Genomic DNA, 18,083 nt, shown 5'->3' with positions numbered 1-18,083 from the left:
TTACAGATTGAGATTATTGATGCAATCAGTTGATAAATGATATTACAGATTAAACTGAGCTGACACCAATAATCAACAATCATTATAATCCTTTAATATATGATTATTCTCATGGGCCGTTTGCTTTCAGCACTTTAAATAGATTTTGAATGCAGTACTTTTACTTGTCTTGAGTGTTTAAACTGTGGTATTACTACTTTCACTGTAGTAATATATGTCAGTACCGCAGTAGAACCTGCGGTAAAAGAACGCATTGTGTTCCCGACGGGTTCTGCAGCAGCAGGAACCCTTCGAGGTTCTGCAGAGGCTCGTGGTTCCTCAGAGTCGGAGGGGCGTCAGCTCCGGAACACAGAGTCCAGTGTGGAGCTCCGAGCCCGCGGTCACTGCGCGCCTTTGTGTCCGCGGAGAAGCTCCGGGCTCTGCAGCAAACCTCCCCTGACAGCAGGAGGGGAAGCCCCGCTTCATCGGCCGCCGCGCCCCGGTGAAGCGGCGGAGGATGGGGGATCCGGAAGGGACGTTTATCGACCAGGACGCGGATCAGGTCTGTGTGTGAAGAGGAAGAAGGGAAACTTGGAGCAACAGAGGGAATAAAGGGGAAGAGGAGGAGTGAGAGGGGCGTTCACTGTGGCGAGGAGAGAAAGAAGTCTGGATCTCCAGACGCATAATTGTCTCTGACCGGGATCGATCTGATCCGCAGCACATCCGGAACAAATGGAGGCCAGTGAGGGCGAGGAGGGGTCCGCCGGGGCTCTTTGTTCACACCTCGGCTCCGGGGCCGCGGAAACGTCGCAGCAGATCAGCGCAGAAAACTGCTACGAGCTCCTGACAAAAGCCAAGAGCGGCGGATCGCAGCGCGAGAGGGACCGGGTCTACCGGTACATGAGCGACAACTACCTGCAGGTGCTGCGGAGCCCCGGGGTGTACGGCCGGCTGACCGCGGGGGAGCGGGAGCACATCCTGGCCCGGAGGATGGAGGGGAGGAAGGTGCTGGCGGTGGCCGAGACCAGCGAGGTGTGTGACCGCGGGGGGAGCCGGGAGAACAGCCGGCCGCAGAGCCCGCTGCTGGCCGCCCCGGAGGACTCCAACCACCGGCGGGTGTTCTGCCTCCACCCGGAGCGCCAGCAGTGGGAGGTGCTGACCGGCCTGCCGGAGGAGGTCCCGGCCAAAGGCTCGGGGATGTGCACCATGTACAACTACCTGTTCGTGGCGGGGGGGATCCGGGCGCACGGGGACGGCCGCTCCAAAGCGTCGGACCGGGTCTTCTGCTACAACCCGCTGACCGGCCTGTGGAGCCAGATCCGCCCGCTGACCCAGCCCCGCTGCCAGCTCAGGCTGGTCTCCATGGACGGCTACCTGTACGCCATCGGAGGGGAGTGTCTGTTCACGGTGGAGCGCTACGACCCGCGCGCGGACAGGTGGAGTCCGGCGGCCCCGCTGCCCAAAGGCTCCTTCGCGGTGGCGCACGAGGCGACCTCCTGCGGCGGGGAGCTGTTCGTGTCCGGGGGCTCGCTCTTCTACCGCCTGCTGCGGTACGACTCCCGCCGGGACGAGTGGGAGGAGTGTCCGTTCAACGAGAGCCGGCGGCGCTCCACGGACATGGTGGCGCACCGGAGCCTCGTGTACCGCTTCGACGTGGACCGGGAGCGCGCGGGGGTCAGCGTGTACAAGTACAACACGGTGGTGAAGGTGTGGCACGGCGGCACCTCCTTCCCGCTCCACAACCCGCTGCCGTTCCGGTGCGCGGTGCTCGGGGACCAGATCTACTGCGTCAACCGGAGCCAGACGCTGCGGTTCGAGGTGCGGGAGGAGCGGGAGGGCTTCCTGCCGGATGTGCTGCCCTCCCCCGCAGAGGCCAGAGGAACCCTGGTGCCCTTCGTCCTCTCTCTGAACAAATGATCTGCCCCGGGATAAACCCCCTTTGGTCCAGAACCCGGACTAAAGACTAAGACCAGTAACCCGCCTTCCCGCCGCGCTGCTGTGCCTTCCGGTCTGACTTTCACCAAAACCTCCTTTAATGAAAACATGAGATTAAAGATCTGGACCCCAGAGGTCCGGATCCGGCTGCTCTGGACGGAAGTGAATGTTTGAGAACCTTGATGCAGTTTTTGATCCAGGGGATTCGGGTGGGCGGGGCTTAAACTATACCTGAAAGCTGACACACAGTGTACACTTAAACCCCGCCCACCCGACCTTCTGAAAACAGGTAAAACAAACCTGAATCTTTTCCCCACCTGGTCCAGGTACTTTTGGCCCCGCCCCCTTTATCACAGAAATGGGAGGAGCAAAACAACGTGACGTGATGATTTTAAACCCAGATGTTAAAGTTAAATCTGGGTCCTGATTGGTTTATTGTGAATTCATGATGTGTTTCACAAAACTGTTCAAACATAAACCTTCTTCTTCAGACTCAAACCAGCAACCCGTCGGTCCGTCCCTCAGTCTGTCCCACTTCCTGTCTGTGGCTCTCAGCCGATTGGCTCCTGCTGACGTTTAACCTTTAGTCTTTAAAAACTTCTGGGCTTCTTATTTAGAAGTTACTGTTACATAATCCTGTTTTACTAGTAATAACAATAATCATGCAGTACTTGTATCATAGAAACTCAAAGTGCTTCAGGGTGACGCACGGTTACCCCTAACTAACCAATAATTGTGCTGCTAGTAAATAAATACTAAGAATCAGACTCACTGTTACCAATAAAACAGGAATAGTTAGTAACCGTTAAACAGCCTTTGAACAGCGCAGAGGAAGTTCAGGTTTAAATTAGAGCTCAAGTTAAAGTTCAGCAGGTACCCGAGGATTCTTCCATTTAAAACATCTGATGTGAAGATTTGAGTATTTTAATGTGTCTGAATCATTCTGAGGTTTAAACTGAACAGTTCAGCCTCAACAAACAGCAGGAAAATCCAGATTTACACGAAAGCATTAATAAAAATGATCTAAATATCATAATAAAACAGTCAGAGGTCGATTTCCTGATTACACTCACATACTTTCAGTAACATTCCCACGGCAGGACTTTTACTTGGAACAGAGTACTTGTACAGTGAGGTGTTAGTACTTTTACTTAAGTAAAGTATCCGAGTACTTCGTCCAGGCCTGGTTAGTGACACATGAACCAAAGTGGGTCTGACTGGATTCTGGCACCAAACTGAGCCGCAGAGTCTGGAGCTGGTTTCAGTCTGAACATGAAGGTTTAACACTGAGTCTGATGTGACCACAGCTCACACAGGACCAGGGTCCGGACCAGAATCTAGACCTCGGGTCACACGGTGACTAACTGACCAATGAGAACGCAGCATGATGCATGCAGCCGTCATGGTAACCAGGTTCTGTCTGAACAACTGGACCTTTGTCGCAGCAGAGAGATGCATGCTGGGAACTCCGGGAGTGTTTCTGAATGTGGTATACAAATATTCAGATCATGTACTCATGTAGCAATACTACAATGCAAGTATTATCTGCCTAATGTACTTCATCAAATAAAAGTACTCATTTGCAGTAAAACAGCCGTCAGAGCTTTATTTTAATTATTATTATATATATTATTATATATATATATATATATATATTATTATATATTATATATTATTATATATATTATATATTATATATGTATTATTATATATAATATATATTATTATATATATATATTTATATTATTACATATATTATATTATTATATATATATATTATTATATGTATTATATATATATATATATTATATAATATATATTATATTATTATATATTATATATTATATATTACATATATAATATATTATATATATATAATTACATATATATTATATTATTATATATTATATATATTATACTTGATGCATAAACATGTTGTAGCTGCTTTATTTATGATATAAATATATATTAATCTATGTCAGAGCATCAGATTTAAAAGGAGTTTTAAATTTATTTAAAACTTTTAATAAAAGTTTAAAAGTTTTAATATTTGGACCTGGACGTTAATGTTGCACCAGAAAACATTGTGATATCTGAAGATTAATTTGTACTTTTACAATAAAAAGCTGAAATATTCCAATTTGATAGAAAAATCTAACACTTTCAGATAAAGTCATAATTTTATGACATAGTTTTATTTTAAAAAGACTTTGAGATACAGTTTTTAATATTAAAAGCCTTATAAAGAGGAAAACTGTACTGCATGTGTACATATGATGTACTAGTATAACTTCACTGGAGGCACAGGATGAGGTTTTTATTAATAATCCATGCAGCTGCAGCACCGAGGACACAAACAGTCCACAGAGTTTAAACAGAACCGGTCCTGTTGCCAGCGGAGACGCTGAGCAGCGTGCTGATGATGATCGCACCGAGAGGTCCCTGAACACATCACACACACGCGCACACACACACAGCCTTGTGGGGACCTCTCAGTGACTAAATGAACTCTAACCCAAACCTGGACCTGATTCTGACCTGGACCCAGACACGAGTCCCCACCAGGACATAAGAACATGAAACAGACACAGCAGGTCCAGCTGAGTCCATCTGTTCAGTCTGAAGGTCAAACTGAGCCGCCTCCCTGCAGCAGCTTCATCATCATCATCATCGTCGTCGTCTGTGGAGAGGACAGCTGCTCTTTTTCTGTCTGACGGCTGAAACGTCTTTGTCTCGTTCTGTCATTTAAAGGAAGGACGCATCTGATGACGGTGACGTGACCTGAGTCCACTTCCGGCGCTGGAGCCAGAACCTGCAGATGGATTATGGTTTACAGACGTCTCCACTTCTGATTCGCTCATTTCTGAAATAATTATCAGATGATAAACTAACCTGTTCCACACCTGAACGCTGACAGCAGGTCTCAGAGCGTGAGGCTGATGGAAGCAGCGGCTTCAAGACACGTCTTCCATCTGATGCAGCTGAAAACATTAATATCTAGAATGTTTTGTTATTTATATTTTACAGGGGCTGAAGTAACCAGAGGAAACCTCACGTCTCTGAGAAAATGTTTCTACTTGTCAGCTGATTTATTCCCTCAGTAAACACTTTCCTGATGAGTTTCTGGTCTCAGTCGCTAGTTTCAAGTCTTCTTCAACACAGCATGATGTTCATTTAGTAAATTATGGTCCCATTTAGAGGAACAGAGACCAGGAAGCAGGGGAGGCTTTAGGGCAAAATCAGATTTGGGTCACACTGACCTGCAGGCTGAACGTACAGATGCACATAGCTGAGCTAGCTGGCCAGCTCCACACTGAGCCACGCTGTCTCGTCCAAATGTGGTCACGTCCGGTGCTAAAAACTCAACATGGCGGTCCACAAACCAACGGGTGACGTCACCATGGCTACGCCCACCTCTTCCATGCAGGATTAAACCAGAGTCTCAGACTGTGAGGAGACTTTTAAACGCTGATGAGCCGGCAGTTTCTCTGCTGCTCTGAAGTAAACCTCATCCTGGTTAAAGCCGCTCTGATCCTGCAGACGTGTGGTTTGATTCTGCAGGAAACAGGATCTCAACGTGAGGACAGAGACAGAGGACAGAGGACAGAGACAGAGACAGAGGACAGAGACTGGGACAGAGACAGAGGACAGAGACAGAGACTGGGACTGAGACTGAGACTGAGACACACACAGAGACAGAGCCAGAGACTGAGGACAGAGGACAGAGGACAGAGACTGAGACAGAGGATAGAGGATAGAGGACAGAGACTGGGACACACACAGAGCCAGAGACTGAGACAGAGGACAGATACTGGGACAGAGACACACACAGAGCCAGAGACTGAGACTGAGACAGAGGACAGAGGACAGAGGACAGAGACTGGGACTGAGACACACACAGAGCCAGAGACTGAGACAGAGGACAGAGACTGGGACAGAGACAGGGACAGAGACACACACACAGAGACAGGGACAGGGACACACACAGAGCCAGAGACAGGGACAGAGACACACACAGAGCCAGAGACTGAGACAGAGGACAGAGACTGGGACAGAGACAGAGACAGGGACAGAGACACACACAGAGACAGAGACTGGGACACACACAGAGACAGAGACAGGGACAGAGACACACACAGAGACAGAGACTGGGACACACACAGAGACAGAGACACACACAGAGACAGAGACTGGGACAGGGACAGAGACTGGGACAGGGACAGGGACAGAGACACACACAGAGCCAGAGACACACACAGAGACAGAGACAGAGACAGGGACAGAGACACACACAGAGACAGGGACAGAGACAGGGACAGGGACAGAGACACACACAGAGCCAGAGACAGGGACAGAGACACACACAGAGACAGAGACTGGTACAGAGACACACACAGAGACAGAGACTGGGACACACACAGAGCCAGAGACAGAGACAGAGGACAGACAGGGACTGGGACACACACAGAGCCAGAGACAGAGGACAGACAGAGACTGGGACAGGGACAGAGACACAGAGACAGAGACAGAGACTGGGACACACACAGAGCCAGAGACAGAGACAGAGGACAGACTGGGACAGAGACAGAGACAGAGACTGGGACAGAGACAGACACAGGGACAGAGACAGAGACAGGGACAGGGACGTTGTGGAGTCTGAGCCGGCAGTTTGACTGAGCCGCTGTGTTTCAGCCTGAATGTGATGAACTGTCGACTGTTTACAATCTGAAAGACTCGTTCATATTTCATGTGCAGGGCGGCGGTTTAACTGCGAGCGCTGATATAATAACCCACAGTGTGTGTTGGGGGGGGGGGGGTCGCCCCGCAGGCTGGACTCCTGATGTGACTGGTTTCTTAATGAGTCGGGAGGCTGGTACAGTTCAGCAGGCTTGAAGGAACAAGAATCACTGGTGCCAGAAAGAAAGAAGAGAGTTTATGAAACATAACAAAACAGCGAAGAGACAGAAGAGAAAAGCCAAGAAAGGAAGTCACTGATTAAACCGGAGCCTCTGCACTCTGCACAAATCAATAAAGCGTCTCTCCTGCTGACAAACTGTCTCCGTCCTCTCTGAGTTTCTGGACCTGAAACCTGTTCAGCGTCCCAGCAGGACGTGCAGCTGCTGGTCCTGAGTTTCTGGCCTCTGGGGGCGGAGCTTTGGCTCATTAGCTGCACCGTCATCACAAAGCAGAAGTTAGCTGACAACAAAACTCTTCTCTATAATTATATTGCTTCATTTTATTATCTACAGAAGTTACATGAAAATAAAGTGTTTCCTAAAATGAACGACCTCCCAGTGTCCAGAGCCGCCAGAGGAAAGCTCTGTACTCAGGGGACAACGCCGAGAGAGAAACTCGACCATCTGAGGAGGAAACCGTCTGCAGACCGACTGTCAGCCAGTGAAAACCTTTGCTGCATTATCAAACGTCAAATACGACAAAGACTGAAGAGCAGCTGAGAACTGCAGGAACAGGAGAAGGTTCCAGTTTCCAGACTCCAGCAGTCTCCTCAGATCCCGGACCAGGTCTCACTTTCAGCGTCTGATAAGAGTCTTTGTGCTATTTTCAGTTTAATTTGGGGTTCACACGTTTCATACATTCGTTTTTCTTCTCTGGAAACGGGGGGCTGGAGGTCTTCAGATCACTGAACTCAATGGACTGTGAACTGAGTTTCAAAATAAAAGCAGTGATCCTCCTGACAGAGCTGAAAGTGAGACCTCGTCATGAAATCAATCTTTGTGGACGAGTCAGAAACACAGAGTTGGTGAAGTTTCTTTGTTTCGTACGAGACAAATAAAAAGAGTTTGAATGAAAACATTTATTGTGTAAAGTCCAACTCAGATATGAACAGCACATTCATCAGTTTCAATGTTACATAACTCAAATATTACAGGAACAGGAAACTAAAAGATAAAGAGCGATTACAGGAAGCAGAAAGTAAAATCAAAGCGAGGCAGTTCACCTGAGGTTACAGAGTTCAGTCTGACACTTTAACATGTAAACAAAATCCAAAGCCTTCAGACTCTCAGCTGGCTCCAGGTCCAGGTTTTAATCCCGACAATAATCTGTCAGCTGATTAAGTTTAAAGCGAAGCTGCTGAGTGAGAGCGGATCAGAGTGAAACTGCTGAATAAAGTCTAAAAGTGATTTTAAATGTGTTTTACTGTGTCAGTTATCTGTTTGATTTTATTTTGAAGGTCACATCGAACCTCTCTCCACAGCAGGAACAGAATCCTCTTTATAAGGATCTAATTGGCCGAGACGTTGTTACATCTCTGAACATACGGATTCTCAAAAACCAGCAATACAACCCCCGTCCAGTAAAAACCACGTATCTCCAAAGATGAACTTGTTGCCCTGTGAGCTGACGATTCTTCTTTTAAAATGAATCATTTAAGACCTGAAGGAGGACGTCAGCACAACAAGCTCGTGGAAACTGAATGGAAAATTGGAGATACGTGGTTGTCACACTGCGGTTTTCCCTGTTGAGTCCACTGTCCGTCCTCAGGTTCAGGTTCAGGTTCAGGAAAGATAAGGGGTCTTCATGGTTCAATGACAGACTTGAAGCACTAAACTGGACTTCTTGACCTTTCCAGTCTTGAACCCAAAGCCCAGTCTTTCCTGAACCAAAGTGGTGTAGTATCTCAGGCTGACACCACGTGGGTCTCTGCTGACGAACCAGCCACCCTGACCTCTGACCTTCGGCTCACGCACAGTACGGAAACCTCCTGAACTGCAAAATAATAATACAGATAGTCCCGACAGCAGACGGGTTTCCTTCAGATCCAGGAGGCGTGTGGGCATCATTTCTAGGACAGAGGCACTCAGCTCTTCTAAAAGCAAAGCGACGTTTGGTCAGTTTGTCTCGGAGCTGTGAGCAGTTCAGCCAGACGGACGTTTCCTTATCAGATTGTTTCGTTTCAAAAGTTTTTTTAAGTCCTGAAGAGGTTAAAAAAGTAAAAATGAAAGAACTGTTGCAGATTTAAACCCCTCTGATTTACAACACAGGATTACAAAATGATTTACAGGCTCGGGTCAGGTTTGGACTTTTAGATACCAGCAGGCCCCAAGCTGAGCTCCAGAGATCTTTGGGCTCAGGGGGGGAAGTTCCTGGTCCACAACAGACGGACGAGCCCGCCGGGCGTCCTCACATGGTGAAAGACGAGCCGTTGTCGCTGGATCCGTCCACCGAGCGGCGAGCGGACATGTAGATCTCGGAGGTGACCCTGGAGAAGCGGCGTGGGGCGATGTACCTCTTCCCCAGACACCACAGGTCCTGGACGATCCTCCTGAAGTGGTTCCTGAACTTCACCCCGACGAAGGCGTACAGCACCGGGTTCAGGCAGCAGTGCAGGTAGGCAATGGTCTGCGTCACCGTCTTGGCAGTGAGAATGACGTCCGCAAATTCACACGTCTGCTCCCCGAACATGTTGACGGTGTCGAACAGCAGCGTGACATTGTAGGGCAGGTGGCAAATGATGAACACCGCCACCACGGCCAGCACCACCCGCACCGCCTTGTGCCGCTGGAAGTTTCTGGCTTTCATCAGGGTGATGATGACGCCGGTGTAGCAGAAGACCATGATGAGCAGCGGAAGGAAGAAGCCCACGGCCAGCTGGGTGCTGGGGACCGCCACCTTGGTCATCCAGGCGGTGGAGTTGTCCGAAAACTGAAACTCACAGACGTAATGATGAGCCTCGGAGGTCTGGTTCACCATCGTGTCCTCCATGAAGGCTTCCAGGGTGTGGGAGGGCTCATACCTGCTGTAGAAGTAGAAGGTGGGGAAGGACAGCAAGAAGGCGGAGGCCCAGACGATGGTGCACATGACGCGGCTGTACTGCAGCGAGCGCAGTCTGAAGCTGCGGCGTGCCTGGACGATGGCGATGTAGCGGTCGGTGCTTATGCAGGCGAGCAGCAGCATGCCGCTGTACAGGTTCACGCTGTAGGAGCCGCGCAGCAGCTTGCAGGCCGTGTTCCCCATCGGCCACTCCGACAGCTCGTTGTGGACGATGAGAGGCAGCGACACCACGAACAGCAGGTCTGCGATGGCGACGTTGAGCAGGTAGACGTCGGTCATGGACTTGGCCCTCTTGTAGCAGGCGTAGGTGACGATCACCAGGCTGTTCCCCACAAAGCCCAGGATGCAGATGATGGAGTGGATGTACGGGCCGACCACCAGCTCCACGCTGTGGTTTTTCTGGTGAGAACAGGGTCCAACCCAGTTGCCATAGTCATAGGTGTCATTAAGGGTGTCATTTAATTGGTCGTATGAGTAGTCGGCCATCTTCTTCTTCTGCTGTAAACAAAGCGAGCAGAGACAGAAGATTAAACTGTGAGGATTTCTCATGAATTCACTCTGAAGTTTGAACGTTTGGAAAATCAAGCAAAAGATTTTGGTTTTCGGGGATAAAGAGAGAAAACAAAGATTAGCGGGACATTTACTGACAGCCATAACTGTGTAACTCGCCTTCAAGCTGGTTTTTGAACGAATGAATCGATTATTAACGTGCTGATCAGTGAGCCTTAGAGGTGCTGATAGGTGGAATCCGTTACCTTCGGACAGAGCTAGCCGTTTCCCCTCGGTTCCAGTCTTTATGCTAAGCTAGCCAGCTGTAGCTTCACATTTACCTCTCCGCAAGAAAGAGCAGAGGATTTCACTGAATGTCACACTGTACCTTTAGAAACTGAGTCAAACACTGACGCTGACTGTTAAAGCCGGACGCTAAGCAGAAGTAAAGCTCTCAGCGTGACGACGAACAACAACTGGAGTCCCGACGCTGTAGAGATTGAAAGTTAAACCCTCTGAGGAATTCAGTGGAGAATGCGGAGATGGAGTCTCTGATCATGAGGTTACAGCTTGTTGAACCAGTTTACAGGTAGCAGCTTGTCATACTGACAGCAAGAATGTGAACCCTGTCTAACCTGGTGTCAGCTGTAGTTTTGTTTCACTCATGGAGGCTAAATCCACGTTATCCAAGTTAAACTCGAACACAAAAGCTGCTATAAGCGACTTGACAGGGAGCGAGCTACAACATTAGCTGCGTCTCCATAGGGCTTCTATAAATCACTCCACAGACAGAAGCCCATTGAACAAAAGCATCTTTTAAATTAACATTTTGTCTGTAAGCAAACGAGCTAGCTGTCAGTCAGCCACAGTAGCTCGCTGTGTGTTGACCGTATTTTAAATTTAGCGTCTCCATATTTTTAATACTGATTTCCTCACAGATGGTATCTGATGTAACAATCACTTTATGGCTTTGTTGGAGAGCTGAGAGTCAAGGTCAGCGTCAGAGCCCAGCGTGGAGCCTGTTTCACTGGGTTGAATTCCAGTTAAGAACCAATTAAGGCCTAATGACAGAAGGACTAGAAGAGACTTTCTGTGGACGGAGAGATCCTGAGACTCTAAGTCCTGACCAATAAATCTGTTTAGAGGTTTGTTGCTTCTGTTTAGTGTCGTTAAGGAGCTTCATGTCGGTGGAATAGTGCTAAAGTGGTTGGTAATTGGTATAATAATTAATGCTATATCTCATCCCTACTTTTTATTACGTTGCTACCAGGCTTCAGTCTAATGCAGAGCGGCGTGCGTTCTGTGTGCACCACCTGAGGACAACTTCTTCTTCTTCTTCAGTTTCTTGGCTGCCTTCACGCTGCTCCACCTGGAGATGCTTTATTAAGCTCTGTCTCACACAACCAACACCTCCTCCATCACAGAGACGATGATCACCGTCAGCTGGATCGTTTCATATAAAAGGGTTTAATGTGAACGTGAAGAAGAATGTGTGAAATGTGGGATTGATGCTGAAGACGAGTGTTCGATCAGACTCTGCATCTTTTAAACAGCAGCAGACATTTGTAAAATCTAAAGTGTGTGTGCAGCTCAGACAGTCCTGTGAATTTAGTTTAGATTCTGGATCTTCTACCTGCTGAAATATCCTGTTTGATGTTTATCAGAAAACAGAAATGAACATTTTCACTCTGACTTTTATTCGTCTGATGTAAAAACCACCAGAGTAATCTACACACGATATTTAAATGTTACGAAAGCAGCAGAAATGTCAGAGCTGGTAAGAAGTGATGAAAATGTTCCAGTTGTGGTCGCCTGAGGTGGTGAACGTGTGAATGTTTGTTCTCAGGTGTCTGAACGCTCAGAGGAAGTTTGCAGAAAAAGAGGTCAGTTCAGTCTGAAACACTGAGTGACCCAGTTCATGTGGTTTCTTCTGTTCTCTGAGGTTTCGATTAAAATGTGCCTCCTGCAGATCAGGCAAAGGCTCACAGGTCTGCTGAAGACGTTTAGGGAGATTTTCATGATTTCAGATCAGTGGAAGAAGAACGGGGAGGAACAACGCAAAGAGACGCCGAGTCCGGTCAGAAGATAAACCTCCTGAAACAACAGATCTTCACTTTTAGTCCTGGTCCGGTTCCTGTTTCACACACGAACCAAGAGGAGTAACCGTGACGTTACACAGACTGACAGGTCGCTTGTTGATTGGACAGCTTTAACGACTGTGATCCTGCATCATCAGGACCCACGTGGGGAAACGAAACCTCGGTGACCGACAGAAGTTTGTGCAGCACTTTAAGCTTCTGACCTGCGTCGCAAAGAGTTCACGAAGCGATAAGTTATTCTAAGCACGATTAGTAACGTCAGACCGCAGGTGTGAACGATAACAGACAAACAGGACGTGTGCAGGAATAATTCAGCTTATTAGCCTTCTGTATGCTCCGATATGGACTTAATGCACTGACAGGGGAAACGAAGCCCTACTGGCCCTTTTTAATCATTATGGAAAATACCTGCGCGTATATCTCAGCAAATGATTTTCATAATCACAGCATAACTCAGACACATTTCAGTCAGACCATTTATTAGAGGTTCAGCTTTGGAGATAAAGATCACATCAGACCCCGACCCTGCAGTCAGACCCAGACCCTGCAGTCCTGCAGTCAGACCCCGACCCTGCAGTCCTGCAGTCAGACCCCGACCCTGCAGTCCTGCAGTCAGACCCCGACCCTGCAGTCAGACCCCGACCCTGCAGTCCTGCAGTCAGACCCCGACCTTGCAGTCCTGCAGTCAGACCCCGACCTTGCAGTCCTGCAGTCAGACCCCGACCTTGCAGTCCTGCAGTCAGACCCCGACCCTGCAGTCCTGCAGTCAGACCCCGACCCTGCAGTCAGACCCCGACCTTACAGTCAGACCCCGACCTTGCAGTCCTGCAGTCAGACCCCGACCCTGCAGTCCTGCAGTCAGACCCCGACCCTGCAGTCAGACCCCGACCTTACAGTCAGACCCCGACCCTGCAGTCCTGCAGTCAGACCCCGACCTTACAGCCAGACCCAGACCCTGCAGTCAGACCCCGACCCTGCAGTCAGACCCCGACCTTGCAGTCCTGCAGTCAGACCCCGACCCTGCAGTCCTGCAGTCAGACCCCGACCCTGCAGTCAGACCCCGACCACTAGAACCAGTCTGGAGGTGGACTGGTTCTAGTGGGACTGAGAATGGTGGAGCAAACAAGTTGACCTGAGCGCAGACTTCTGGACTTTGGGCTGCACAGACTCACACGATGGCGTTCATTAAATACAACCACTGCATTACATAGCGAGGTGGGGAGGTGATGGAGCAGTGGATAGGCGCCTTTGGTGTGAGAAACCCGGGTTCAATTCCCACTGTGAGACACCAACGTGTCCCTGAGCGAGACCCCTCGTTGCTCCGGGGGCGTGCGACCTCTGACATGTACAGCAGCTGGAAGCCTCTTTGGATAACAGCGTCAGCTCGATGAGTAAATGCAGTGTGTGGTCTCTGCGGTGTGTCGGCTGCGCTCTTTGCTCTGCAGCCCGTGTGTGTTTGTGGCTGCAGCCGCTGTGACGTCCACACTGTTCTTATGCATCTGTGTGGTTTTATTCTGCTGTTAAAGGTGCAGCTAGCTTCGTTCTGCAGCATCGTATCGCTTGTTGACCCGCCTCAGTGTCCAGGACTCTTTAACTGTGCTTGGTCATTGCAGTTTAGCTGTTGTTCCAAACCTCAGCTGGATGTGGTGTGAAGCTGCTTTAATAATCCTCATAAAGTAACTCTGACTTCATGACATCTGGCCTTACGGACTGGAATCTGCTTGTAAACACTCAGGAACTTTCTACACATGAAGCTCTCAGAAATAAACCCTGTTCCGCGGTTTCGCTCTTCTGTCAGGCGGCAGATAACAAACTAGTTTAATTAGAAGCGGCGAGTTCCTCAAACGCCTCGTGTTCCCGCTCTCTACTTCTGCTTGCCGGACACGATGCAAACATTAAGCCGCAGCTCAGTTTGTCCTCTCTGACTTCCCGTAATTCAAATGTCACCTGGAGAAACATTAAACCAGCGCTCGCTTTCTCACCAACACCGACATCATCAACCTGCCCTGTCACCTGTGCAGGTGTGTTTAAGGACTTCCTGAAACCCTCAGCTGAGCTGTACTGTGGGTGTGTACAAGTACTTTCCTGCACTAGCTATCTGTTCTGTGTACGGTAACAGTACGAGGTCAGTTTTCAGGGGGCTCCACTCTACGTTCTCATCATCAATCAACTCTGTACGCTAACCAATCAGAGAGTCCCGTCCTGTGACTCATGTCAGGGGTCACAGACACTGAAACTTCTAGTTTTATTTGTTTTATTATTTCAGGATGTCTAACAAAGCAGCTGTGCAGCTGGCTCCCTGCGCGTCACACGTCTGCCGTGAACTCAGCTGCAGCAACGTTTTCTAACTATTCTTCACGTTCCAGTTTCGCTCCCTCGTACCAGGTGTGTGATGTAGCCGCTTCACCTGGCTAATAAATGCACTTCACTGCGTCAGACTGACAGGAGCTCGTTTTGCTTGCAGGTTTAAGTAGGTTCAAACAGCCGCAGACGCTGTGAGCAGGTGTAACGGCAGAAACAGACGCTGAGAGCTTTGATCAGAGCTCACAGACGGGAATGTGATCCTGAACGAGGTATTTTATCTCATTATTAGTTATAATAATAATAATACAGAGGCGTCCCCCAAATGAAATGTATTATTATTATTCTTCTAAACGCCTGTCAAAACACAGCAGACAGTTTCTTTTAAAAGCAACAAGCCTGTAGAGCGTATACCTTAGTGCAGTATTTGTGTACAAGTAGCAGCTCTGTTTAATGTTAAACTGGAGGGTTACTGTGAAATGAGATTCTTTCTGTCCGTCTGCAGCAGCTGATATTAACGTTTGCTCGTCGGCTCACGTGAAGCATTTTGGCACTTCTTCTGTGGTTTAAACTGAATACATCATCTTTCTTTAAACTTCACATCCTGTTAGAGATAAAAAGACTAAACGCAGCCTCGTGGGACGACGTTAGATGTTATCAGGCAGATTGGACAGATAACATCATCTCACGTTTCCCCAAAGTCAGGAGACGAGAACCAAAAACCTGAGCTAGATAAACGGGAGCTGCATCATTTCAGATCTTTCAGACAGACAGAAAGCAGAAGTAGCCGGCGGAGGTCAGACTGCGAGCCAGAAAGAAACTGCAGAAAACGAAGAAAACGAGGAGTGAAAAGCAGAACTCACGTCTGGGAGCTGCTGGTTTCCCTCGTCGCTCGGCCAGGTGATGGAGGAGGTGATGGTGCGGCGGCGGCTCGCTGAACACACTGCTGATAACGGGAAACGTGTGTGTGTGTGTTTCTGAACGTCTTCCTCTTTCATCTCTCTCTCTCTCTGTTTCAGCAGTGCTCGCTCTGTCACCTCTCTTTGGTGTTAAAGGTTTCCTCAGAAACTGCTCATTAAGGTTAAAGTTTAATCCCTGCAGCCGCTGGCTGATCTGAAAGCTTTAATAATCACACACATATACACACCTGTGTGTGTGTGTGTGAGCAGATGTGACAGGGTTGTGTTTAAAGATGAGACAGATTTCCTAAAGCTGCTAACAGGAACTGCTATCAGCTGATTCAGCTGCTTTCAATACTGCTAATTTCACAAACATGTAAATAAACCAGCGAAATTCTTTTTTCAGTCCTTCTGCATTTTCATTTCCCCGCTTTCTTTGTTTTACACTAATCTCTCAGTTTCCCAGTGAGTGAAATATAAAATATAAGAAGTGTAGAACTCTGTTAGGTCTTGGGTCACACTGAGCACATTAACAGAAGCTCAGTCAGCTGCCTGAACACGTCTTCTTTCAGAAGAGACTAAATAAACACATTATTTAACAAAAGTTCGTCTCTGTGCAGATTTCTCCTAAATTCACAGTTTTAATGTGAGACATTTTTTACCCTGTTCACCTGCAGTGTTGAAAATGTTCTCTCTTCAGCAGGTTTATTCCTGACTGTAGTCTGAAGGTTTGTTCTTCATTCACAGCCTGAATTACAGAACATTTGATTACAAAAATGTTTCTTTATTGTTTATGGAGTAATAAAAAGAGAAATCCAGAATTTTCATTTTAAACCCGATTTAATCCACAGTTCAGATTTCAGCTCTTTAAATAGATATGATGCATATCGCATTAGAAACCTCATTTGCATATTTAAACATTTCAGAAAACTTTTAAATAATATTATATTTAATATTTATTATTTATTTAATATTAAATACATTTAATAATAATTCATTTAATATTAATTCAATTTTGTATATTATTTTGTATATTTAAACACAACATTACAGAAAACTTGTAATTCAAAAATAATATTATATTTAATATTTATTTAATATTAAATACATTTAATGATCATTCATTTAATATTTATTTAATATTAATTCAATATTAAATATTATTTTCATTTTTAAACATAAAATTTCAGAAAACCTGCAATACAAAACAAGTCCGAGTCAGGTCTCAAGTCCTAAACGAGAGTTAAAACTGAAATTATTTTTTATTGATTAACCTGCACAGAAAACAGGCAGAGGGACAGTTTCAGGCAACAAAAGTCCAATAACTTCATGAATTAAATGTTGATGAGTTTTTTTGATTATAATTTATATTTGGGCATCAAGTCCAAGTGAAGCGATTTTGAATCTAAAGTCATCATATTTGGGACTCGAGTCCACAATTCTGCTGGGCGACGTGGCCAAAAATGTTATCACAATAAAAATATTTCATGCCATTCGATATCAATAATTAACACGATAAAAGTCAAATCATTATTTCTTTCAGCGTTAAAGGCTGATTTTTGCTCCTGAGTGAAAGTTAATGTGGTTTGAAACTTTTCTTTCTGCTCAGAACAAACACTTGATGCCAAACAGAGGATCACTTCACAAATCTGAGGCAGAACATTCACAACTATTCTGAGAAAATCTCTTTTCAACAAACATGCAGGAGGAAAATGAAGTCAAATCTGTTTTCAGTCCCTTTTCCTCAACAAAATAAAGATCTTAGTAGAAACATTAAGTGCTGATTCGTTCCTGATTCAAATGAATTCAATCAAACACTTATTGAACATTTGTTATTTTGTTCATGAGGAAAATGATATTTAGATAATTATCGTTATTGATTTATTGCCCAGCGTCCAGGGCTGGACTGGTAATCTGGCATACCGGGCTGTTTTTTAAAAAACACGCCAACAACCGGCTCATAAAGCACAGACAGCAAAACAATAATAAGCTGCTGACAACTGCATCATATTCGATCATATTTTTATATTCTGAATTGTCACCTGCCACCCGAATTTTGTGCTTCTCTGGTGCAGAAAATGTCCCCAGAATGCAGGAAATTAAGTATTTAAAGCTCAAAACCTTCTGGGGGAGGAGCCCCAGACCCCCCTATCAACTATTTCATCAATAGCCCTACATGTGTTTTTCTAAATATTAAAATATATTCTTGTCTTGTCGCCACGCCCACAAGCTTGTGCAATGTTACGTCTCGTGGGCCAAGTGTTTGATCACACTGATCTGAGCCCTTAAATGGAACGATGGTGTGTTGGTGAGGGGGGTCCGGGCCAGATTTTTTCTCCCAGTCCAGCCCTGCTGGGCAGTGTCCTAAACTTTTAAGTGGATGTGAAAAACATTGCTGGGGTGTTCAGGGAGGTTGCTAAGTGTTTTCTGGGGCCTTCTCAGTAAATTACACACAGCTTCTAACGCATGAATAATTAGCTGCTGGAGGAGATCAGGACCAAACTGCTGTTTTAAAACAACAACGATGTGTACTTAAGTCACTGCTGATCACTTCCTGTCGCTCACTCTGGCACCTGGACTCCCCACT

The 18,083-nt window shown here is 46.9% G+C and overlaps 2 protein-coding genes across 5 annotated transcripts; one reads left to right on the top strand and one right to left on the bottom strand.

The window, feature by feature from the left end:
• The first annotated feature begins 294 nt into the window (after nucleotides 1-294).
• Nucleotides 295-3,505, top strand: LOC119909410 (kelch repeat and BTB domain-containing protein 11-like). The gene has a single exon (XM_038727633.1). It carries the CDS (start codon nucleotides 712-714, stop codon nucleotides 1,894-1,896), a length of 1,185 nt encoding a protein of 394 aa, XP_038583561.1. The 5' UTR covers nucleotides 295-711; the 3' UTR covers nucleotides 1,897-3,505.
• A 4,209-nt stretch (nucleotides 3,506-7,714) lies between these two features.
• On the bottom strand, nucleotides 7,715-16,158 carry ccr6a (chemokine (C-C motif) receptor 6a). Of its 4 annotated transcripts, none has more exons than XM_038727630.1 (2): nucleotides 15,461-16,158; nucleotides 7,715-10,203 (listed from the first exon to the last, which is right to left on the bottom strand). In XM_038727630.1, the coding sequence occupies exons 1-2, from the start codon at nucleotides 15,593-15,595 to the stop codon at nucleotides 9,058-9,060; spliced, it is 1,281 nt and encodes a 426-aa protein (XP_038583558.1). In that variant the 5' UTR covers nucleotides 15,596-16,158; the 3' UTR covers nucleotides 7,715-9,057. The 4 variants fall into 4 exon arrangements, with proteins under 4 accessions (XP_038583558.1, XP_038583557.1, XP_038583560.1 ...); XM_038727629.1 differs by having other exon boundaries at nucleotides 7,715-10,206; nucleotides 15,461-16,157; XM_038727632.1 differs by lacking the exon at nucleotides 15,461-16,158 and adding an exon at nucleotides 10,464-11,305.
• Between the last annotated feature and the right edge of the window lie 1,925 nt (nucleotides 16,159-18,083).

This window comes from Micropterus salmoides, unplaced genomic scaffold (genome assembly GCF_014851395.1).
Source record: "Micropterus salmoides isolate LMB-PRFRI ecotype aquatic unplaced genomic scaffold, ASM1485139v1 Ms_hic_scaffold_18, whole genome shotgun sequence".
NCBI classification, from domain to species: Eukaryota; Metazoa; Chordata; class Actinopteri; order Centrarchiformes; family Centrarchidae; genus Micropterus; species Micropterus salmoides.
The sequence above is the reverse complement of the archived record's forward strand: the minus strand, read 5'-3'. Positions and strand labels throughout refer to the sequence as shown.

What these genes read in the sequence shown, in the direction of transcription:
- ccr6a (XM_038727629.1), bottom strand. Translation starts at nt 15,595, where the DNA reads ATGAAAGAGGAAGACGTTCAGAAACACACACACACACGTTTCCCGTTA. An exon ending in GAAACCAGCAGCTCCCAGAC is followed by an intron (nt 10,207 to 15,460) that starts GTGAGTTCTGCT and finishes CTTTGTTTACAG; the next exon opens with CAGAAGAAGAAGATGGCCGA.
- LOC119909410 (XM_038727633.1), top strand. Translation starts at nt 712, where the DNA reads ATGGAGGCCAGTGAGGGCGAGGAGGGGTCCGCCGGGGCTCTTTGTTCA.